This window comes from Equus asinus, chromosome 10 (assembly GCF_041296235.1).
Source record: "Equus asinus isolate D_3611 breed Donkey chromosome 10, EquAss-T2T_v2, whole genome shotgun sequence".
Taxonomy (NCBI): domain Eukaryota; kingdom Metazoa; phylum Chordata; class Mammalia; order Perissodactyla; family Equidae; genus Equus; species Equus asinus.
Window position 1 is genome coordinate 17,894,968 of NC_091799.1, and position 23,592 is coordinate 17,918,559.

Sequence of the window (23,592 nt, forward strand, 5' to 3'; positions counted from 1 at the left end):
GCCCTGTGGTGGGAGGGAGCAGGCTGGCAGCCGAAACACAGCCGCTGCCTGGCGGTGGCCAGTGTTGGGGCAGGTGTGGGGCAGAGGCAAGAGTGGGATGTGACCCAGCAGGCAGGAGGTTGGGGAACTGCCGGGCTCTGAGGCGGGGCTCTGGAGTCAGACCTGGCCTCATTCTGCCTCTACTTCCTGCTGTGGGATCCTGGGAGATTAGTGCTTCTCTCCGGGCCTCAGCTTCCTCATCTATAAAAGCCAGCCCTGGGGGTCAGGTGGTTAAGAGCAGCTCGGGTTCATTTCCTGGTCAGGGAACCACACCACCTGTCTGTCGGTTGTCATACTGTGGTGGCTACGTGACGGTGAAAGCCGTGCTACTGGTATTTTAAATACTGCACGGTGGACAGGTTTCAGCGGAGCTTCCAGACTAAGAGACTAGAGAGAAGGACCTGGCCACCCGCTTCGGAGAAAAGTGGCCATGCAAACCCTATGAATAGCAGGAGAACACTGTCTGATAGAGCCCCGAAGGTGAGAGCATGGTGCAAAAGGACTGGGCAGGTTCCGCTCTGCTGTCCACAGGATTGCTAGGCGTCAGGATCGACTTGATGGCACTAACATTTAAAAAAGGTATTTGGGGCTGGCCCGGTGGCGCAGTGGTTAAGTTGGCATGTTCCACTTCTCGGGGGCCCAGGGTTCGCCAGTTTGGATCCCGGGTGTGGATGTGGCACTGCTTGGAAAAAGCCATGCTGTGGCAGGCATCCCACGTATGAAGTAGAGGAAGATGGGCATGGATGTTAGCTCAGGGCCAGTCTTCCTCAGCAAAAAGAGGAGGATTGGCAGTAGTTAGCTCAGGGCTAATCTTCCTCAAAAAAAAAAAAAAAAAAAAAAGGTTCTCAAGTTGTTCCTACCTTATAGGATTGTATGAATTCAGACAGAGGACACCTGTAAAGTGCCTGTCCCCAGGGCTAGCACCTGATACTGGGGTCAGCTGGCTCCCTGCTCGCAGCAGCCCCTGATGGGATTTGACCTCAGCCCCTTCCCGGGAGGTGCCTCCTCCTCCTGCTTCATCCCTGCGCCCCACACAGATGCTGGCCCAGCCCCTTGGCCCCGTGCACAGCGTGCCTCTGTCCTGGGCCTGCCCCGTGCGTGAGGTATTTACTGCTGGGTTGGCCCAGACTGTGACTTTCTGGGTGGTGGCCTGGCAGGAGCAGTCCACCAGCCACTTCCCAGGCAGATGAAGATGACCCCTGGCTTCTCTGGTGACTGGGTTGGGGCCTACTGAAGGCTCTCGGAGGACCCCCCCTTCTCTGCCACCTCAGTTCCTGCAGCTGCCGGGAGGTAAGTGAGGGGCAGGCAGGCGCCTCCTCCTGGCTCCAAAGAGTATGTATGGGGGGCATCTTTGTGTGCATTCCCTCTCTGGGCCTCTGTTTTCCTGTCCACACCCTGGCACCTTTGTCTCCTCGTGGGGGACCTGCCTACTTCCTCTTGGGGACAGATGGGGAGGCAGATGAGCCTCAGCCTGGAGGTTTCTTAAGGGGCTCCTCCTCCAGAAGGATCTTGGAGTCAGGCCAGGAACCTACACTCAAAGCTTATCTGGCCAGGTGAGGAAAGGATGTGGGTTCTTCTAGGTACCGGTGGGCACCCGTGGCCAGCCTGGCCACTCCAGCCTTTGCCTGTGAAGAGCCAGGCACGTCCCCGTTCCAGACCCAGTGCCCAGGTCTTGGAATGTGTGCTTGCAGCAGCCTCCGTACGCACGCAGGTCCTTGCCTGCTGGGAATCCTCCCTTCCAGTGGCCGCTCCCTCGGGCTCCTCTGCCCAGAGGGAGACAGGCTGGAGTCGCCAGGCCTGGCTCCCACCCCAGCTGTCTAGGACCCAATGGGGAGTCTTGGGCAAGTCCTGCCATTCTAGGGGTCTTGGTTTCAATCTCTAAACTGGGAGCCGGGGTGGCAGGTGAGGAGTTCTCTGAGGGCTCTCTCCAAGACCCTGTGGAAGGGAAAGATCCTGACAGTGTGACGATTGCTACAGGGTAAGAACAGGGGGGTGAGGGTGGGGGGTGGGGGGTCACACCAGGTGCCTGCCCTGGGACAGGAAGGGCTGAAGCAGAGGCCATCTGCCCCAGACCACAGGGAGGGCCTGGTGGGGAGGATTTGCTCCAGGCCACCTGAGGGAGTGGCACCAGGATCAGCCGCAGCCACATCCTTGAAGGTGAAGGTGCCGGGTGTGGGTGTGGGGCAGGCCTGGGGCTCTGAGCAGACTGGCTTGTGGTTATTTAGCAGCCAGCGCTGGGGGAATCTCAGCTCGGGCCCCTGAGTACCCTCTCGGCCTCATTTTCTCCCTCTGGAAAGTGAGGTAACAGTAGTACCCATATCATAGGTTATTTTAAGGACTCGATGAGGTACGTTTGCAAAGTGCTTAGCACAGGAGAAAGCACTGGGCACACGGGAGCTGTTGTTTCTCATATCATTATTATTACTGACGTGGTGGTTACTGTTTTGGGCCCAGGAAAGGGAAGCCAGCCCTAAAGCAGGGCCTCCTGGAGTGAGCCTGGGCCTGGAGACACAGCAGGCCTGAGGGGGTACCTTCAGGTCCAGATTTGGACCCTGAGCTGGACTGTCACACCCTCCCTTTTTTTTTTTTAAGTACATGCAATATTAGTTTCAGGCATATGACATCGTGGTTCTGTACTTCCCTGCATTGCCGCACCCTCTTATTCCTGGAGGCCAGGTCGTTGACCTGGGGCAGGAAGAAGGGCTGGGGATAAGATGCCTCCACCCCTGGGGCATCCTCCAACTTGCTTAGTGACCTCGGGCAAGGGGCTCCCCTTCTCTGAGCCCCCAGAAGTGGAGTTAATCAGGCTTCCTGCCCGACTGCCCTGCCCCAGCTCAGTGGTTTCCGCCCTGCGCGGGGTCAGGCTCCTAGCAGGGCCAGGGGTGGGGCTGGGGCTGAGGCTCAGGAAGCAGATGGAGGCAGACACCAGAGGGGCAGGAAGCCTCCTCATCCACTTGTGGCCCTCCCCATTCCCTCCCAGTATCCCCCACTGCCTAGCGGGCTGTGTTTCTACAGCCTGGAGGCCAGACCCTGGGGGCCTGCTGCCTTTTGTTTTAATTAAAAACAAAGTGGTATTAACTTACCAAATCAGTCCAGTGCAAACAACCTGGAAGTTTATAAGCAAAAAATGAAGGCAGCACCCACCGCTCCGCCCCACATCCCCTCTCCAAGGGAAACTACCACCGGTAATCCCATGTGGATTCTTCCAGACAGGTTTTGTGTGTGTTTACAAACATAGAGGCATAGTTGTATTTAAGAAAGGAATCATGCTATATATGCAGCTCCTTTTTTTTATAAATTAAAAATAAGTGGTTTTGTTTGTTTGTTTGTTTTTGCTGAGGAAGATTCACCCTGAGCTAACATCTGTGCCAGTCTTCCTTATTTTGTATGTGGGTCGCTGCCACAGCGTGGCCACTGACGAGTGGTGTAGGTCCATGCCTGGGAACCAAACCTGGGCCGCCGAAGTGGAACACTCTGAACTCAAACACTAGGCCACAGGACTGGGCCCCCTTTTTCTTTTTTTTTTTTTTTTTGGTGAGGAAGATTGGCCCTGAACTAACATCTTGTGCCAATCTTCCTCTTTGTGCTAAGGAAGATAGGCCCTGAGTTCACATCTGTGCCTATCTTCCTCTATTTTGTATGTGGGACGCTGCCACAGCCTGGCTTGATGAGCAGTGTGTAGGTCCGTGCCTGGGATCTGAACCTGTGAACCCCAGGCTGCCAAAGTGGAGCATGTGAACTTAATCACTACGCCACTGGGCCGGGCCCCAAAATAAGTTTTTAAATATAAAAACATTATGTGACCATTATCCTAAAATTTTTGGAAAATATAGTTAAGCTAAAAGTAAAGAAACAGCCCATCATCTCACCATTCTGGTAATAAACACTATTAACACTTTAATCACCATAACAAGCAAAAGATATCTCCTTACTTTCATCTGATTTATTTTTCCTCTTTTTTTCACTTTTCTTTTTAAATACTGTGATACACACAAATGACAGCATGCATCCTTCTTGTAAGTTACAAGATATAATAATATAATGAACCTCTTGAACCTGTGTCGCACTTAAAGAGCAGACCATTACTTGACCAGCACAGCCCAGCATTCCTCTCCTTTCCTACGTCCCTGCATCCCCCACGGGGGGGAACTGTGTTCTTGACTGTTTTTTTTTTTGAGGAAGATTAGCTCTGAGCTAACATCTGTTGCCAATCCTCCGCTTTTTGCTGAGGAAGCCTGGCCCTGAGCTCACATCCATGCCCATCTTCCTCTACTTTATATGTGGGATGCCTACCACAGCATGGCGTGACAAGCGGTGCCATGTCCCCACCCAGGATCCAGGCCAGCGAACCCTGGGCCGCCGAGAAGGAGAATGTACACACTTAACCGCTGTGCCACCGGGTGGCCCCTGTTCTTGAGTTTTGCTTTTAAAACTTTAATCACTCTGATAGGCAAAAGCTGTCTCCCATCCCCAGCTATGAGAGGTGATCTACCGGCCACTGTAGGCTTAAACAATGTATTGTATAGTTTCATTTGTCTTCCAAGACTTGTCTTTTTCACCCCTCATATCTCTGAGATCCATCCATATAATTGTAGCTCATTCATTTTTCCTTGCTATATAATATTCCACATGGTGACCAGACCAAAATATAAAAAAATTCCATTCTCCTGTGGATGGATAGATGGGCTGTTCCCAGTTTTGTATTGTTTCAAGCAATGCTGCTCTGAACTTTGTTGTGTACATGTGCAAGAATTTCTCCAGGGTATACACCCAGGAGTGGAATGCAAATTTTTACAGCATGTTTTCCAAAGTGATTATAGAGATGCAGTTCTCTAATTCTCTTTCTCCACTTAAATATCCTCCACTTAAACATCTCTTCCTGTCAGTGCATCTTGATCCGCATCGTGCATTTCCACAGGGCTGTGCATTTGTTTATTTAACCAGGCCGGTATCATGGCTACCTAAGTTATTTTTCACCATGGCATAAAATGATGCAATGAATACCCTGATACTTAGAAGTAACATAGCAATTTTAATCCTTACAACACACTTTGAGGTGGTGGTTCTATTTTCCAGAGGCAGGGGAAAGGTAAGTAATCGCACAGCTAGTAGATGGCAGAGCTGGACTTGAATCCAAAGGTGGATCCCTGAGTTCACCCAGGGTGACTACTGGGTACCGGGCTCTGAAGGCCCGGGGTAGGGGAGCCAGGGAGAAACTCAACAAGCGCAGGGTGCCCCGGGACTCAGTTTCCCCATCCCGGTCGTGGTGTCAGTAACGCGAGATAGAAGTGGGCCTGACCCAGAGGACTCCAGAAGCTGTTGTCAGTGTCGCTGTCCCTGTGGGCTGCCCAGAGGGGTCAGTGAGGCGCTCACGTGGCCCGGCCCGGGGTCGCCTGCCCCTCACCCTTCCCCACCACCACCCCCCCCCCGGCGCCGCCCCTGGGCGGGGTCACCCGCGGCCCCTCGAGGCTCCGCCCGCTTCCCGGGCCCGAGCGGCGAGCGGCGGCGCTAGGACCCGGCGGCCGGGCTGCAGCGGGCCTGGGCGGCCGGAGGAGCGCGGACCCCGGCCCTCGGCTCCCGGCGCCATGTGAGGGGCTCGGGGGCCGCGGGGGCCGGCGCTCCCCGGGGGAGGTGAGCGGGCGCCGCGCGGGGCGGGCGGCGGGAGGGGGCGCTGCCTGCGCCGGGGGGAGGGGGGCCGTGGGGATAAGGATCGATGCGGGGGCCCCGGGGGCTCCCCTAGACCTACTCTCTCTTGGCAACCGCGCCCCGAGATCGCGGTCCCTGCGCCCAAGGGCTGTCGCGGGTTCGCGGGGCCTCCTGCCGCTGACTACCCCATTAGAGCTCGGGGTCCCTGCCACCCTCCTGCCTGCCATCTCTTCCTAGCTGGGGCTAGGGCTCCGGACCCCCCGGAGTGCGGGAGTTTGGGAGGGAACAGCAAAGGGGGGCGCAGAGGGTGAGTCTCCCCCCCAGGTGGATCCACGGGCTTGGCGCCCCCCATCTCGGAATTAGGAGTCCCCCTCCCCCTTTTCCCCGGAGCCTTCCTCCCACGCGGATCGTGGGGGCGTCCCGACCCTGCGGGAGGACTCCCCGGGTGGGGAGAGGCGAAGCCCGCACACAGAGGGCAGGGTGTGGCCCCCACCTCTAGCCTACGGACTCAGGCGTCCTGCGGGGCCCGCGCGGCCCGCGTCGGGGCTGAGTCCACGCTCCCGGCCCGGCGCTCCGGGCTGCCGCCTCCCCAGCCTGAGCAGGTCGCTTCCCAACAGGCCTGCGCCCGGGTGTGGTGCCGAGCCAGGTCCTGGGCGCACTGGGTGGCCCCTGGCCCGTTCCAGCCCTGGGCTGCTCTCTGTAAACAAGCAAGGGTCCCCAGCAGGCTCTGGGCTGCCCTGCAAGGCGCTTTGCCTTTCTGAACCTCGGTCTCCTTATCTGTGAAATGGGGAATCAGAGCCCTTATCATGCAGCGTTGCCAGGAGGATTCAGTGAGTGGGTGATGGGTAGCCCGGCTCCCTGCATGCGTTCCTTCGTGTTAGAGGGAAGTGGCTGGGCTGGGGGTCAGAGAAGGCGGGGAGTGTGTCACTGTCAAACTCGTGGTGAGGCTGGCCTTGAACGGTTGAACAATGGACAACCCCAAGACTAACAGCTGCTGGCACTGACCGAGCACTTGCAAGCCCTGTGCTTCCCTTGCCACATCTGCTCGAATCCTTGCAACAACGCTGTGAGTCACCTACTCTTATTATTCCCATTTCACAGATGAGGAAACTGAGGCTCAGAGAGGTCCCATGGCTTGCCCGAGGCCCCTCAGCCAGTAAGTGGTGGAACCGGGATACGCAGTCGCACTTGAGATGCTGTACTGACCATGGCCTTCTCAGAGCAGGATTGTGACAGGGATGACCAGGGGGATGGTGGTCCTGGCTGAGGGCACTGCTCAGGCAAAGGTGGGGAATGAGGGGGTGGGCCTGGGGACCGGCGTGCTCTAGTGTGTCTGGAGCATGGAGCATCCCTCAAGACAGGGGGAGCTCACCTCAGGGAGGCGGCTGGACCCCTGAGGGCCTGGAATGCCGGTAGTGTCAGGGCTGATGAGGCGACCCTGGGATTCTGGACTCCTGTCTTTTGCCCTGACGGGCTGTGAGTTCAAGGACAAGCCACTCTTCCCTTCTGATGAGCCTCAGTTTCCTGATCTGTACCGCGGGGACTGTCCCAGGGCCTTCCTGACCATTGGCCCGGGAGAAATCCGAAACCCGGCTTGGGAGGAGGGAGGGGGACTCCCGGGGAGAGGGGGCGGGCTTTGGTAGTGGGCGGAGTCAGGACGTGGCCAATCAGGAGCGGCGTGTTGGGGGGAGCCTCCTTCGGCGTGAGATTCTTTGGCTATTCCTAGTGGCAGTGTAGAGAGTAAACCGCGGCTGGGTCAGGGGGCGGAGATAGTGGCGGGAGCTGGGAGGCCCCTGGACGGGAGGACGGAGCTGGGGATCCTGAGGCCCCGGTTTCTCCCTCTGCACACTCTCCCTCCCTTAATGTCCTCTGTCCTTGAGTCTGCTGGAGGTGGCTGGACACGTACTTATTTCTTTTTGACAGGTGGGGAAATTGAGATCTGGAGAGGAGTGAGGTCCTGCGAGGATGGGGGGTCGGTTGGGGAGTGTGGAGCAGAGCTGGGCTTGTACCCTCACGGCCCGGGCCCAGCCTCCTCACCCACCCTTTGAGGGTGGGGCTGTGGCTGTAGCCACTTGACAGATGAGTCTGTGCCCTTAACCCCCAAGATCTTACTCGTTATTAATTAAGGAAGTCATTCAGCGGTGCTCCTGCACCCGTGTCCGTGGCTCTGGAGGCACAGCAGAGAATGTGAGTGAGGACGCGTGCCGGCTGCGTCCTCGGAGAGCTCTCAGCCTGGCGAGGGGGTGACCCGCAGGGGAAGTTCCCGGCGCCCCCAGGCTTGGAGGATGAGTGGGCGTGAGCAGGGTGCGGGAGGGCTGGGATTGCAGACAGAGAACATAGTTTATGCAAGACCTGGAAGGGTACAAGTACAGAGGAGTTTTGGGACCCACCAGGATGTTGCTTTTTTCTGAGGCCATGGGGACTAAGGCAAGGTTTAGAATAGGGGTGTGAATGAGGCTCCTGCGGGGTGGGGAGCAGGTCCCCCAGCAGAGGAGCTTTAGGCCTGCCAGCTGCCTGGGGAGCCAGGGTGTGAGGAGGCCCCTGCTCAGGGAGTAGAGTGGGAGAGAGCGGGGGGCAGGGAGGCAGGCAGGGCTCTGCCACCCCTTGACTGTGTGACCTCAGGCATCTTCCTGCCCTTTCTGGGCATCAGTGTCTCCATCTGCAAAATGGATACAGCCCTGAGCCCTGAAGTCATGGGTGGGTAGGAGAGTTGGCGCGGGTGGGGAGGGTGTAGCCTTTGACCAGCTGGACCTAGGGGAGGGCACCCAGGCCATAACCCTTTCTGTGGCTTGCAGGTGTGACCCCACGTCTCTGCCCCCTGGGCCACCTGCAGGACGCTGGCCCCTGCCCCTCAGCAGACACCAGAGAGAGATGAGTAGCAACAGAGTAAGTCTCCCTTCATTTCTTGTCCCCATCTCAGCCTCTTACCGCCGTCGGTGAAATGGGCTCCTTTGGACCTGCCTCAGATCCAGGCCACCATGAGGCTCTCTTCCCCCCCAAGACACAGCTGGTGCCTGGGAGGCCCTGGTTTGAGCCCTGCGGTGGCCACTGATCTCTGTGGCTTTGGGCAGGCTCCTGCCTTTCTCTGGGCCGAGGTCCAGCTCTGTCCTCCTGGCTTGACTGGTCCATCTGTGGCGAAGGTTTGCCCAAGAAGGTGACTGTGGAGTGCTGTGCAGGGGCTGGGGGTTAGGGAGGGGGAAGGGAAGACTGGGGGAGGGGACAGTGGTCAGAGTCAAAGATGACAGAATGTTGTGAGTGTCACTCTGAGGGTGTCAGGATTCCCCACCATCCATTCATTCATGTTTCCCTGAGCACCTACTGTGTGCCTGGGCCTGCCCACCCCTTTCCTGGGATCCACTGCACCACAGCCTTGGCGGTGCCTGAGGGTTGGGATGGGGTGATGTGGGTGTATCAGTCTGGATCCAATTAGAAAAGAGAAACCACACATATAATTTGAACGGGAGAGTTTAATGTAAAGAATTATTAACTATAACTGGGCATCGGAGTGTTGAGGGATTGGAACTCTAAGGAACACAGGAATAGCAGGTGTAAGGAGCAGCCACCACCCCTGGGCTGAGATCCAGGCCTTGCTGGAGAGGGCACAGCTGTGGCCCACTGGATGGAGAGAACTCACTGGTGCTGTGCGGTGGGAGATGTCATAAATCCACCCTCCAGGCTACAGACAGGGCTCTTCACAGCAGGTGACTCCTAGGAGGCACGCCAAGCTCAATACAGAACTGCTCCATGGGGCGGACGCTTGTGGTCCAGTGGGTGCTGCAGGTGGTTGAGTGTGCTGCATGAGCTAAACCCTGGAGCAGTTGTGATCACAGCAGGAGCCAGAGGCACCCTGCTCTCAGACTCCTGAAGGCAGGTGCTGGCCACTGGGCACTGGGGCAGAGCAGGTGCTGGAGAAGCCATGTGCATTGTAGGAGCAAGTGCACCGGAACCAGGTGCAAAGTCGCCAGAACCAGGAAGCCAACGCCTTTCCTCCTGCACTGTCTCTCCAGCGCCCTCTACTGACAAAGCTTAATATGCAGTTAGATGACAAGGAAAGACGCGTAAAGGGCCCAGATCCATTTTCAGAGAGCAGGCAAAAAGGGTGAACTTGGAGGGGCTGGCCCAGTGGCACAGCAGTTAAGTTCACACATTCCACTTCGGCGGGCTGGGGTTCGCTGGTTCGGATCCTAGGTGCAGACCTAAGCACCGCTTGTCAAGCCATGCTGGGGCAGGCATCCCACATATAAAGTAGAGGAAGATGGGCACAGATGTTAGCTCAGGGCCAATCTTCCTCAGCAAAAAGAGGAGGATTGGTGGCAGATGTTAGCTCAGGGCTAATCTTCCTTAAGAAAAGGGTTTAACTTGGAGCTGAGAAGCAACACATCGCTAACCAGCACAGGGGACTCCACATAAGGAGCCAGGACACCCAGGTGTCACCCAGCCTTGCTGACTCTGAGCAAATAAATGCCAGTGGACACTTTGGATATCACTTGCCTGCCCCGTCAGTGACGTGTTGGTGCACCGACTACCCAGGCAGCCTGATTCCAGACCAGCTCCACCCCCTCTAGGTTTAAATGAATGATAAACATTTATGGAGATTTACTGTTTGGGGAAGACCTGGACTCTCTTGTTTGAATGACCCACCCATCTCTAAGCATCCTTCCAGCTGCAGCCAGAGAGGAGAAGGTGCTGGGAGCTGGGATGCTGTGGGGAGCAAGGCTGACTGGGTCCCAGTCCTGAGAGCTCACAGTCTGATTGGGGGCCGGGGGTGGTTTGAATGCAGTGTGATAAGGGTGCTCAGGGGGCTGGAGGAGGCCTTGCTGGAGGAGGCGGTGCCGAACTGGTCTGGAATGAAGAGCAGGAGTTAGCTGGGTGTGAGAGGCAGGAGGGAGGGGCAGTGCCGCGCCTGCAGGTGGCCGGCCCTCACCAGCCTCTCCCCTCTCCAGGAGCAGCGGTCAGCAGTGTTCGTGATCCTCTTTGCCCTCATCACCATCCTCATCCTCTACAGCTCCAACAGTGCCAATGAGGTCTTCCACTATGGCTCCCTGCGGGGCCGCACCCGCCGGCCCATCGACTTTAAGAAGTGGAGCATCACCGAAGGCTATGTCCCCCTTCTTGGCAACAAGGTAGGGCGGCCACTTTGGGGAGCTCCCTGGGAGCCACCTGGTGACTAGTCTTCCCCCTTGCCCACCCCTCTGCCCCCTCCTCCTCCTTCTCTCCACTCTCTCCATCCACGCTAACGGAAAGGGTGGACTCTGGGAGTCCAGTGCCTTCAGCCCCTTGTTTGCCATGTGACCTTGGACAAGTGCCCTGCCCCTCGCTGGGCCTCAGTCCTCTCCAAGGCCCCACCTTTAGTGCTGATATCCTTCCATCTCCTGAGTCAGAATCCCTTTGGAAAGGTGTGCCTGGTTTTCACTGACCTCTCTCTCTGCTGGAGAGTCCACACAGAGTTGGGGAGCAGGACACTGGCGTACTTGACAACACAAAAACAGTAATATTAGTGACTGCCGTTTGTCAAGTGTCTGCTGTGTGCTGGGCACTGTGATCAGCACTAATCCTCAGACCAACCCTGTGAGGTCAGCACTGTTATCTCCCTTGAAGAGATGGGGAAACCGAGGCTCAGAGAGATGAAGTCACTCGTCCAAGGCGACACAGCAAGGGAGGGGAAGAGCAGAGTATTGCCCTACCCCTGGTGAGTTGCAGCTGTGTAGACAGGCCAAAAGTCATTCCTGGGGCTTCTGTTTGCCTTGGGTTGCCACAAAACTCAGATTGTCTTTCTGGAGTTCACCCAGAGAGAAAATTATTGGCATGGACTCCATCTTCCAGGAGGAGGAGGTCTCCCCGAGGTCCTGCCTCCCTCTCTCTCCTCCCTCACTAACCCTTCTACGTCTCTGAAGGTCTTAGCATACACAGTGTGTAGAGCCTGGGGCTCTGGACACACCCTCGCTGGGAAAGGACCCATTGGCAGGTGTTCAGAGACAGAGCAACACCCAACTGAGACTTTCTCTACCCTAAGAACCCTTGAAAGAAATGAAAAAGGTGGAACGGGGGAGAAAGTGGAGCAGCATGAGTGTGGGGCATGCAGAAGGGATGGGGCGGAGCTTGGCTTGTAGCCTTTTGCAGCCTGATGGGGAGGCCAGGAAACTGGAGCTCCGCAGAGCTGGAAAGGCCATCAGTTGGGATACATGGGACAGGTTGCTGCATCTTAAGAGTAGGTTGCTTTGCTCAGGGAAGGCTGCCTGCAGGAGGTGGCACCTGAGCTTAGCCTTGAAGAGTGAACAGGAATTCCATGAGCAGAAAATAGGCCCCAGAGAACATGTGGCTCCAACTGGCTCATTTCCTCAGTGGGGAAACAGAGGCACAGGGCAACCTCCACAACCTTTCCTTACTGACAAGGTGGTGTCTTGTTTGTGAGTGACACAGAAATGTCATGGGTGCACTGGGGAGGATGTCCTCTTTGAGAATTGAGCTCCCTCCTCTTTGGGGAGCTAGGCTGAGGCTGGGGCTCTGTGGTCCTACAGAGCTGGGTTCAAATCCGGGTCCTGTCCTCCTCTGCTGTGTGACCTTGGGCACATCCTGTATGACTGTCCTGTTCCCCGCTCCTTACCTCTGCCCCAGCAGAGCGGCCTTCTTTGGCTTCTCAGCACGCCAGGGTCATTCCCACTTCGGAGCCTCTGGGCTTGCTGTGCCTCCTGCCTCGAATGCTTTCCCTCTGAAGTTACTTTTCCTCCTCAGGTCTCAGCTGGGAGAGGCCTCCCCAGACAACCTTTCTAGAGGAGCCCCTGTTCCTGTCACTCTTCATCCTCTGCCCCTATTTTATTTTCTTCCTAGCACGTTTTACTTACCACCTGGCATTTTTTTTTTTAAAGATTTTATTTTTTCCTTTTTCTCCCCTGGTACATAGTTGTATATTCTTCGTTGTGGGTCCTTCTAGTTGTGGCATGTGGGACGCTGCCTCAGCGTGGTTTGATGAGCAGTGCCATGTCCACGCCCAGGATTCAAACCAACAAAACACTGGGCCGCCTGTAGCGGAGTGTGCAAACTTAACCACTCAGCCACGGGGCCGGCCCCACCACCTGGCATTTTTTAATGTTTTACTTGCTCACTGTGTGTCTCCCCGACCGGGAGCTTCTTGAAGGCAGGAGCAGGACCTCTTGCTCATTGCCCTGTCCCCAGGACTGGGTCACTAGCCAGCTTGCTGTAAATATTTGTTGGATGTTGAGTGAATGGGCTTCTGTCTCCCTGTCTTTAAAATGGGTAATAATTCCTGCCTCCTGGAGGCCTGGATGTATGGAGCATAGGGCCTGGCTCCAAGTGGTCATGACAGTGTTGACTTTTCTTGCCCCCTCAGACGCTGCCCTCCCGGTGCCGCCAGTGTGTGATTGTCACCAGCTCCAGCCACCTGCTGGGCACCAAGCTGGGCCCTGAGATCGAGCGGGCTGAGTGCACAATCCGCATGAACGATGCCCCCACCACGGGCTACTCAGCCGATGTGGGCAACAAGACCACCTTCCGCGTGGTGGCCCATTCCAGCGTGTTCCGTGTGCTGCGAAGGCCCCAGGAGTTCGTCAACCGGACCCCCGAAACCGTGTTCATCTTCTGGGGCCCCCCGGACAGGATGCGGAAGCCCCAGGGCAGCCTCGTGCGTGTCATCCAGCGAGCAGGCCTGGCGTTCCCCAACCTGGAGGCCTATGCCGTCTCTCCCAGCCGCATGCGCCAATTTGACGACCTCTTCCGGGGTGAGACGGGCAAGGACAGGTACCAGCCTCCTGCCTGCCTCCTCTGGCCAGCCCTGTGCTCCCTTCAGCATGCTCCTTCCAGTGGGCCTGTTGCTTCCAGCATACACTGCTCTGAGGGTGTGGTCACTTCTTGCCACCCGCTGGTCAGGTTTCCTGGGGGAGTTCTTTTCATATCCATCTCTTAGCATGAGTCATTTCCAACAGCTCTGTATGGCTTGTCTCCCCAGGAGGGTTTCCTCCAAGCATACATTGCTCTGAAGGCACAAAGGCTCCCAGCATGCTCTGCTCTAAGCATCTTTCTAGGAGATGCTAGAAAGATCTAGCATCACTCCTAGCATCTTTCTAGCAGAACTCCCCATAGCATGCCTCATGAAAGGTCTTGACTTGTTTCCGCACGTCTTGTTTTAAGCACACAGTTGCTCCCAGCATGCTCTATTCTAAGGATACATCATTCCCAGCATGCCTTGCTCTGACTCATCTCCCTAGAAAAGCTAGGCCAGTGCTGTCCGATATGAATATAATGTGAGCCCCAAATGTAATTTAAATTTTTATAATAGCCACATTAAAAAAGTAAAAAGGGGGGCCAGCCCAGTCGCACGGCGGTTAAGTGTGCATGTTCTGCTTTGGTGGCCCAGGGTTCGTCGGTTCGGATCCCAGGTGCGGACATGGCACCGCTTGGCAAGCCATGCTGTGGTAGGCATCCCACATTTAAAGTAGAGGAAGAAGGGCACAGATGTGAGCTCAGGGCCAGTTTTCCTCAGCAAAAAGAGGAGGATTGGCAGCAGATGTTAGCTCAGGTCTAATCTTCCTCAAAAAAAAAAAAAAAGTAAAAAGAAATAAGGTAAAATTAATTTTAATATATTTCATTTAACCCAGTATGTCCAACATATAGATCCTGTACATATTTGATTTGATTTATACCTAAATATTTAAAAATTTTTGGAGCTATTGTAAATGGTATTTAACACATTTTTGGGGGGGTTTCCCAATTATTCATTGCTAGTATATAGAAATATGATTGACTTTTGTGTGTTGACCTTATATCCTGTAATCTTGCTAAACTTACTTATTGGTGCTAGGAGATTTTTGTAGATTCTTTGGGATTTTCTGTCCAGATGATCATGTTGTAAGGACATGCAAATAAGAACAGTTTTATTTCTTCCTTTCCAATGTATAAGCCTCTTATTTCTTTTTCTTGCGTTATTGCACTGGCTGGGACTTTCAATACAACGTTGAATTGTATTGGAAGTGGTGAGAGTAGACGTCCTTGCCTTGGTTCTAGTCTTTTGGGAAAGCATTCAGTCTTTCATCCTTGAATACGATGTTAGCTGTAGGTTTATGTAGCTGCTCCTTATCAGGTTGAGAAAGTTCCCTTCTCTTACTAGTTTGCTAGCAGTTTTTATCATTACTAGATATTGAATTTTATCAAATGTCTTTCTGTATCAATTGATATCATGTGGTTTGTCTTAAGACTGTTGATATGGTGGATTATATTGATTGATTCTTGAATGTTGAATCAGCCTTCATTTCTGGAATTACCTCTGCTTGGTTGTGGTGTATCATTCTTTTTATATATGGCTGGATATGATCTGTTAATATTTTGTTGAGATTTTTGTATCTGTGTTCATGAGAGCTATTGGTCTGTAGTTTATTTTGTGTTGTCTTTGCCTGGTTTTGGTATCGGGGTAATGCTGGCCTCAGAAAATGAATTGGGAAATGGTTCTTCTATTTTCTAGAAGAGATTGTAAAGAATTGGTGTTATTTCTTCTTTAAATGTTTGGTAGAATTCGCCAGTGAAACTATTTGGGCCTGCAGTGTTCTTTCTCAGAAGGTTTTAAACTTTGAATTCAATTTCTTTAATAGTTATAGGTTATCTGTTATCATCTTGGGTAGTTTTGGTAGTTTGTAGTTTTTAAGGAATTGGCCCCTTTCATCTAAGTTGTCAAATTCACGTATGTAGTTTTTTATGGTTTTCTTATTATTCTTTTAATGTCTACAAGGTCTGTGATAGTATCCTCTCTTTTATTATTATTATTTTTTTTAAGATTTTATTTTTCCTTTTTCTCCCCAAAGCCCCCTGGTACACGGTTGTATATTTTTAGTTGTGAGTCCTTCTAGTTGTGGCATGTGAGACACTGCCTCAGCATGGCCTGATAAGCGGTGCCATGTCCGTGCCCAGGATCCAAACCAGTGAAACCCTGGGCCACTGAAGCAGAGCGTGCGAACTCAACCACTCGGCCACGGGGCCAGCCCCTCTTTTATTCTTGATATTGGTAACTTGTGTCTTTTCTCACTTCTTCTTTGTCAACCTTATGAGACGTTTATTCTCTTTTAAACTTTTCAAAGAACCACCTTCAATCAAATATATCCAAAATATTTTCAGTTCCACATGTAATCAGTATCAAAAATGATCAGTGGCATAGTCTACGTTCTTTTCTTCATACTCTCTAAGAAGTCCAGTGTGTATTTGACAGATGGCACGTCTCAATTGCTTATCAAGTGCTCCCACGCCCACATGTGGCTAGTGGGTGCTGTAGAGGGAAGTGCAGCTCTATGTTCTCGGCTAGAACTTCCTTCCATGCCTTTCATACTTCCTGGCTACTTCTGAACCTGTAGTCACTCCCAGCATGACCTTCTCTAATTAGTCTCCCCTTAAGAGTTTGCTCCTAGCGTGGGCACAGCTGTTTCCAGCATGCTCTGTGGTTATGGTCACTCCCAGCCTGCCCAAGTGTGACCAGTCCCTCCAGGAGTTTATCCCCAGCATGCCCCGTTCCTCTTTCTCTCAAAGGAACTCTCTCCACGCCCTTCAGCTCTGCCCAGACAGGCCCTCTGCCAGCATGCTGGTGCTGCCACCGCTGGGCTGGGCTGGGGGTACTGCAGTAGGGGAAGAGCCCCAACGGGTGAGTGGGAGGAGTTCTGGGAAACTCTGTGGGGTTGACCATTCCTCCCTGCCTGCCCCTTCATCATGACCCCTCTCTGCCCCCAGGGAGAAGTCCCATTCGTGGCTGAGCACAGGCTGGTTCACCATGGTGATTGCGGTGGAGTTGTGTGACCACGTGCACGTCTATGGCATGATCCCCCCTGACTACTGCAGGTGAGCCCCCCCAGGACAATGCCCAGTCGCTGGCCGCACGGTGGAGCTGGGGGCCTGGAAACCTTGGCCAGAGTGCCTTTGAGGTCCTCTGTTTCATGGGATTCGCACTGCTCTGCAGGGAGCTAGGCTCCTTGGAGCTACCGCAGGGGCCCCCACCCCAAGCTCAGAGGGGTCCAGAGTTTGTAGATTAATAATAGCTGTGATTATTGTCGCTCTATGAAAAGCCCACGAGGTGACGGCAGTTTTTTACTGAGTGCTGACCATGGACCAAGCATGGCTATGTTCATTATCTTATTTACTCTTCACAGGGACCCTAAGGGGGGGGTGGGTACGTTATTCTCCCCATTTCATAGATGAGAAAAACTGAGGAGGATGTTTTGTGAGTGACCTGAGGTCCCACAAACAGTAAGGGGCCAGGGCCAGGCTCCAGGGCCCACAGTCCTTACCACTCCCCTACCCTGCCACCCTCTTGGGGAAAGGAAAAGGTTCCACTGCGTTAGGAAAAAAAAAAAAAGTTCGATGGTCACAACCTAGTCCACCCTACACCCAGTTTACAGATGGGGAAACTGAGGCCCAGGGCGGGGCAGGGATTTCCCCCACTGGGGTCCTACAGCAGGTCAGGAGCTGGAAAAGGCAAGGCCCTCTCGGGAGCCCACCCTGCCCTTACGGCCCCGTCTGCTCTGCCCAGCCAGGGGTCCCGCGCGCAGCGCATGCCCTACCACTACTACGAGCCCAAGGGCCCGGACGAGTGCGTCACCTACATCCAGAATGAGCACAGCCGGAAGGGCAACCACCACCGCTTCATTACCGAGAAGAGGGTCTTCTCGTCCTGGGCCCAGCTGTACGGAATCACCTTCTCCCACCCCTCCTGGACCTAGGCCGCCTGCCGGGGGTGGGGCGGGGTGGGGGGGGGGCGGGGGGCGTCCCTCGCCAAGGGCACGGGAGGAGCGGTGCTCCGCCCAGCCGCCGGACCAAGGACCAGCTCCCGGCCAATCGAGGCTGGCCCGCGTGTCTCCCGGCCAATCGAGGCCTTGAAGAGGATGTATCCTCCCGCTAGTCAGGGCTTGTGGGTATTTCTTGGCCAATCAGGGATTTGGGCTTCGGTGTGGTTAATCAGGGGTGTCAAGGGTATTTCTTGTCCAGTCAGGGTCTGAGCAGTCAATCAGGGTATTTCTGCGTAATCTGAGGCTAAGAACGTGTTCTTTCCCATGAGGTCTTGGTTCAGAGCCCCAGGATGGACCTCAAATCACTTCCTATTGGTTGGGACAATGGCGTCCTGTCCCAAGGAGTTGGGAGCTTTGCGTTGCCCCCTCACTCGCCAGAGCCAGGAAGAGAGCTTGTGTGAGGGTGGGAGCTGTCTGAAGGCCGGCCCAGGGCATTTGTGGGGTTGTCTGTGTTGGGGGGCATCCCAGAGGTGAGAGGCCAGCGTCTGGATCTTGGGTCTGCCCAGAGTGGCCTTGAACAAACCTCTTGCCCCCTCTCTGGGCACCGTTCTGCCTGTGTCAGGTTCTAACGTGGAGTCTGTGACCCCCTGCCACCTCCCCCAACGACCGCCTCGAGCCTGTCCTCCGTAAGGCTGGACACCTCCAATCACCACCCTTGCTGGGGGGCTCAGCTCCCTGGGGGTCTGGGGTTCCCTTCTCCACCGCCTCTTGGAAAGTAGATGGTGTTTTTGCGCAAACTCCCCCAGGGTTTGGGGGACTCTGATAGGAAAGGGACAAACCTTCAGCTCTTCTCTCAGCCCCTCTGCCCAGCTGCTATTAGCTTGGCTCTTAAAGAGCCAGGCTCTCTTTTCTGCCATCTGACTGTGAGGCTTTCCACTTGTTAGAGGAGCCTTTGGGGCTGAGAAAGGGGGATCCCAGCCAAACTGGGGTTTCATGCAGCCCCTTTGTCCGCAGCTGCTGGAGTTATCCAAGGGTCTTCCCCACCTGGGTCTGGGAAGGCTCTAGGGGGCCAGGAACTCTGTCACCTGGGTTCTGGCTTCTACATCAGGCACTTTATTGCTGGGCCTCAGTGGGGTGGCTTTACCCCCTGGTCTTCCAGAGCCTGGAAGGGAAGGCTGGAGGGCTTCCTGGAGGAGGCTGTGGAGTGAGAGGGGTCAGGTGGAGGAGGAGGAGGCCAGCAGCGAGCCATTGCACACTGGGGTGGTGGGGTGGGGGCCGGCAGCTACTCCAGACTTGGTTTTGTAATGATTTGTACAGGAATAAATGCACCTAAACTCCCGCTTCGTCTCCTGCGTCTTCCGGATCGAGCTTGGCTCTCTCTGGCCCAAGGCTGCGGGCCTCCCCGGACAGTGCCCCACTCTCCCAGCTGGGAGCTCACACACAAGCAGACGGCCAGCTTTTTCAGACGGACACTGTCTCGTGCACTTTGCAGTTTGGATGGCGACCTGGCCGCTCAGGGGGCTGGGGGAGTGTGGGGTTCTGGAGCCAAGGCCACCTGGCTTTTCCAGTCCTGCCTCCCCCCTGCCTGTGTGACCTTGGGCAAGTCACCTCACCTCTCTGAGCCCCAGTTCCCTCACGGGTGAGATGAGACCAGACACTGCTCTCGAGCTCAGTTCTAGGGAGGGGAGGGGCCCCCACCACCGGTTCTGTCCCAGTCAGGCCACTGAGTGATAAGGACTATGATGACAAGAACAGGGCTCTGTGAGAGGAAGTTCTGAGGAGGTGACGTTCTACCTGAAGCCTGAAGGACAAGGAAGAGCCCTGCAGAGATTTAGGGGAGGGAAATGACATCCCTGTCATAGAAGGCAACTGGGGGGACTAGAGGGAGGAGGGACAGGGCAGGTGCGGGGTCCGTGGTTGGCTCTGGGGCCTGGCGCCCTGGGGGCAGGGAGCCAAAATTTCCTGCAGGGCCCAGCGGGAGGGAGTTGGGCACGGCCACAGCCCTGGGGGGGGGGGTTGCGATGAGCCGTGGACCCCGAATTGCTGCCACCAACCTCTCAGCAAAAGGGCTTGTTGACTCCGTGTTGGCAGGAAGAAGGGGTCAGTGACTCTGGGAGATTACAACCCGTTTAGGCAGATAAGATGCCCTTGGGAGTGGTCTAACAAAGGGTGACTGTGTGAGACAAGGGCAGGCGGGCGGTCTGCTGGGGACGGGGAAAGAGAGCTCTCCCGGGCACTGGGCCAGCGGGGATGGTGGGCCCCGGCGCCAAGAGGGGAGAATGGCACCCCGCATTTGTCTCTCACTTCCCGTATACATTCACGCAAATGGGTAGCCACGTGCCAGGCGCTGTATCAGGTGCAGTGGAGGAGGGAGGGAATGTCAGGTGGGAAGAATGGCCCCAACGAAATCCTAGTGGTGGCAGCAGGCAGCGAGGCTGCGGCAGGAGGGAGCAATGGGAGGTGAAACCACTTTGGGGCAGATGGCAAAAGGCCACGAGTGGCAGCCCGAGGCGGGGCAAAGCCTCGGTCCTTCTTGCTTGGAGAGGTCGTCCTTGCTCGGACAGCCACAGGACAGGCAGGAGGCTGGGGGGGGTTGCAGGGCCCAGGGCCCAGGCTGACCAGACACAGTAACGGTGGTGGTGGTACGCATGTTGGAGGGACAGGGACTCCTTGCAAAGTCATTATGTGGGCAGCCCAAGGCCCTGCATGGGAATGGGGATATGAGAATAGGGCACCCTTCCAGCCCCATGCAAAGGCTTCTGGGACTCCGGGCCAGGCAGAGGTTTCTAGGTAGAATTTTTCCCACAATGCCATGGCTCTTCTGCCCATGGGTGGGCATGAAGGGAGGTGCAGTAGGAGGGTGTCAAGAGGGGTCAGTTCCTGGGGGTGGACTCTGGGAAATTTCAGTTTAGTATCAGGAGGTGGGACTTTGGTGGAGGACACTGAGGGCAGGAGGCCTGGGGCCTAGTCCTTAACTCCACAAACTCTCACCGCCTCAGATGGGACCCAGCGGAGACTGGTCCACTCATAGCCAAAGTTATCTTCCTGAAGCCACATCATCACAGTCCTCTTTGCTCTGAAACCTTCACTGGCTCCTCACTGTGGCCAGGATCAAACCCATCTCCTCGTTTGGGGTTCAGGGCCCCCCCGAATCCCTGCGTATACCTCTTTGGGGGTGGGAGCAGCGGCTGCAAACCCTGTGTGTGCTTCCCGAAGCAGCCACTCCAGCTGTGCCCTGCGATGCTCCCCCGCCAGCCCTGCCCGCTGACATGTGGATCCAGCTGTGAACCACGCAGTGAGGCCACCCCAGATGCATCCCCCATGCTGGCTCGTTTTCAAGTCTCAGAATTCTTTCTTTAACCAAAGTATTTTTTAAACGTTTTAGAAAATTAGTTTCACTTTATATTCTTATGTTTTCAGATTTTTTCTATGGTATAGAATAATATAAGCTGTACAAATGATAGAGGATAGAAAGCACGGGCATTGCCCCGTCCTATTCCTTGTTAACAGTCTAGAGTATAGGCTTCCAGATTTTTCCGCCATGCAGTTTTTTCTTTCCCTGTCTCCCTTCCCTCCTTCTCTCCTTCCCTCCTTTCTTCTTTCCTCCCTCCCTCCCTTCCGCTCTTCCTCCCTCCCTCCTTTGGGTTATAGCTGAGAAGAAAAATCCTGAAACTTTAATATTCCAGCATTGGTGAGAAAAATCCATAGTTTGTATGCAAAGAAAACAATTCAAACAGATACTTGAAAGCAGACATTTGGTTGATTGAAAAGCCAGTTAAACTTCCAACTTTCTCAAATAGAATTACAAAAAGGTAGAATTGTGTTTTTCACAGAGACTTAAATATGGTTAAGACTCAGATACAGAATAATACAGGTACTTATAATAGTTTCTTTTTCAGTTTTTTAAGATTAAAAATTTTTTTATTGTAAAAAAGAAATACATAAGATTTACCCCTTAACTATTTTTTTTTTAAAGATTGTATTTTTTTCCTTTTTCTCCCCAAAGCCCCCCAGTACATAGTTGTATATTCTTCGTTGTGGGTCCTTCTAGTTGTGGCATGTGGGACGCTGCCTCAGCGTGGTTTGATGAGCAGTGCCATGTCCGCGCCCAGGATTCGAACCAATGCCCAGGATTCGAACCAACGAAACACTGGGCCACTTGCTGTGGAGCGCGCGAACTTAACCACTTGGCCACGGGGCCAGCCCCTCCCCCTTAACTATGTTTAAGTGTAGAGTTCAGCAGTGTTATTAACTGCATTTACATTGTTGTGAAACAGATCTCACCTTGAAAATCTATATCCACTAACAACTCTGAATTTCCCCTTTCCCCAGCCCCTGGAAACCACAATTCCACTTTCTGTCTCTATGAATTTGACTATTTTAGATACTTCATATACGTGGAATCATACAATATTGTCTTTTTGTGACTGGCTTATTTCACTTAGCATAATGTCCTCAAGGTTCATCTGTGTTAAAATTGCTTTATGTGTAAAATAATAGATGCTTGTTGTATTGAAAAAGGAAAAGAGCACAGGGAAGGGTCTTTGGGTGGGAAATGGAAGCCAACCCCCCTCCCCCCACCCCGATCCTGTGCACGCACTTGCCCTCAATTCTGCTTCATTCCATCAACTTTGATACCATTGATCTGATTATAAGAGAACATGATTTCAGATGTGTGAAAATGCAAAAAAAAAAATCTAGGACTAGAATTACACACACACACCCCCCTGAACATTTAGAATAATTTTCACAAAGGCGGGATAAGTCCAGCATGGTGGGCTTCTTGCCTGTTTCTCTTGAACCACCATCTGCGACGACCTCTGACTTCCTTTCTCGTTCTGACCCTAAGGCAGAGTCACCGTGTCCCTACCGTGCCTGGCCGTGTCACTGTCCTCCTATCAGTCAATCCCCACTGGCACTAGAGAACCGTCCTGTACACATTTCGTGCCCACGCGTGGGATTCCTAACAGCAGAAGGGCCCATTTAAAATTCTGATGGACATCGATTTGCTTTCCACAAACGTTGTGCCAACACACACAGCCACCCACAGCTTTTGAGAGGGGCTGTCAAACAACTTCTGAGGCAGAGCCTCTGACCCAGCGCCCACCTCCTCACAAATGGGGAAACTAAGGTCCCAGGAAGTAAAGATCTTCTCTCATGTCACAGGTGGCAGAGCTGGGACTAGACCCAGGCATCCTGGTGTCCTGGCTGCTGTAGTTGCTAAGGAACCACCCACCTAAGGTGGTCTCAGTTTCCTGGTAGTCTCACTCTCTTGTTCAGACACTTTACATGGCTCCTTAGTGCCTGCAAGACAAATTCTCAATTCAACCCACCCCACCATCCGGGGCTGCTGCCTTCAAGGTCGTGATGTGGTCTGGCTGTCAAGTTCCGAAGCTGCATGGTCCTGGTCTCTGGTATGTGCTCATCTCCATGGATAAACACATCACTTTCTACCTGGGAACCTCACTTTCCTCCATGTTTAAGGAGTCACAGACATGGCACGCAGGGAGTGCTCATTTATGGAAGCTGGGTTTTTTTTCTTATCAGGATTATCTGTTCCCTATCTGGGTACCCACAGCATCCTGAATGTCCCAGTTCTCGCACTCCCTTCATTGGGAGCTGCCTGGCAGCTCCATAGGGCAGGGCTGGTTTTTTATAACCTTCTACACAACCCCCAGCTGGGAGATGGGTATGTGGTGGGTGGTCTTTGGGGTCCTGGGGAGTTTCAGTTCCAGAGAAGTCCTCAGGGCCCCTTCCAACAGGGGAGAAGGAGTTCCAGGTGGGTCTTGGCCCTGGGGCCTCTGGGCAGGATCTGAGGAGGGGCTGGGAGAATGGCGGGGCCGGCAAAGCCCCCGGAATCCTTGCCTCAGTCCCCTCCCTCCCTGGTTCTGGCGGCTCTCTGCCGCCAAATTTGCTGTGGGGTTTTGTGCAAAGAACCTCTCCTCTCTGGGCCTCAGTTTCCCCACCCGTCATACGGGAAGCCTGGTCCTGTTCCCCTGGAGTGATGTGGGCACAGTTGGAGGTGTTGCAGGAATGAAAAACCCTCCGCAAACTGTAAAGGGCTGTAGGGAGCGCAGGCACGGCCACCTGGGCATGCAGGGTTGGGGACGCCAGTCTTGCTCTGGCTTCCCAACGGGGCTCGGCTGGGTCCAGTCGCCCCTCCCTCCCTGGCGCGCTCTCCCTCCCTCCCGGC

General features: G+C 54.4%; 1 protein-coding gene across 7 annotated transcripts; it reads left to right on the plus strand.

The window, feature by feature from the left end:
• The first annotated feature begins 304 nt into the window (after positions 1 to 304).
• ST6GALNAC6 (ST6 N-acetylgalactosaminide alpha-2,6-sialyltransferase 6) lies at positions 305 to 18,741 on the plus strand. Of its 7 annotated transcripts, none has more exons than XM_070518698.1 (7): positions 601 to 618; positions 1,197 to 1,329; positions 8,481 to 8,571; positions 10,629 to 10,808; positions 13,034 to 13,440; positions 16,408 to 16,515; positions 17,204 to 18,739. In XM_070518698.1, the coding sequence occupies exons 3-7, from the start codon at positions 8,557 to 8,559 to the stop codon at positions 17,391 to 17,393; spliced, it is 900 nt and encodes a 299-aa protein (XP_070374799.1). In that variant the 5' UTR covers positions 601 to 618; positions 1,197 to 1,329; positions 8,481 to 8,556; the 3' UTR covers positions 17,394 to 18,739. The 7 variants fall into 7 exon arrangements, with proteins under 7 accessions (XP_070374800.1, XP_070374799.1, XP_070374802.1 ...); XM_070518701.1 differs by lacking the exons at positions 601 to 618; positions 1,197 to 1,329 and adding exons at positions 5,513 to 5,670; positions 6,787 to 6,841 and having other exon boundaries at positions 17,208 to 18,741; XM_044778700.2 differs by lacking the exons at positions 601 to 618; positions 1,197 to 1,329 and adding exons at positions 5,516 to 5,670; positions 6,787 to 6,841 and having other exon boundaries at positions 17,204 to 18,740.
• The last annotated feature ends 4,851 nt before the right edge of the window (positions 18,742 to 23,592 follow it).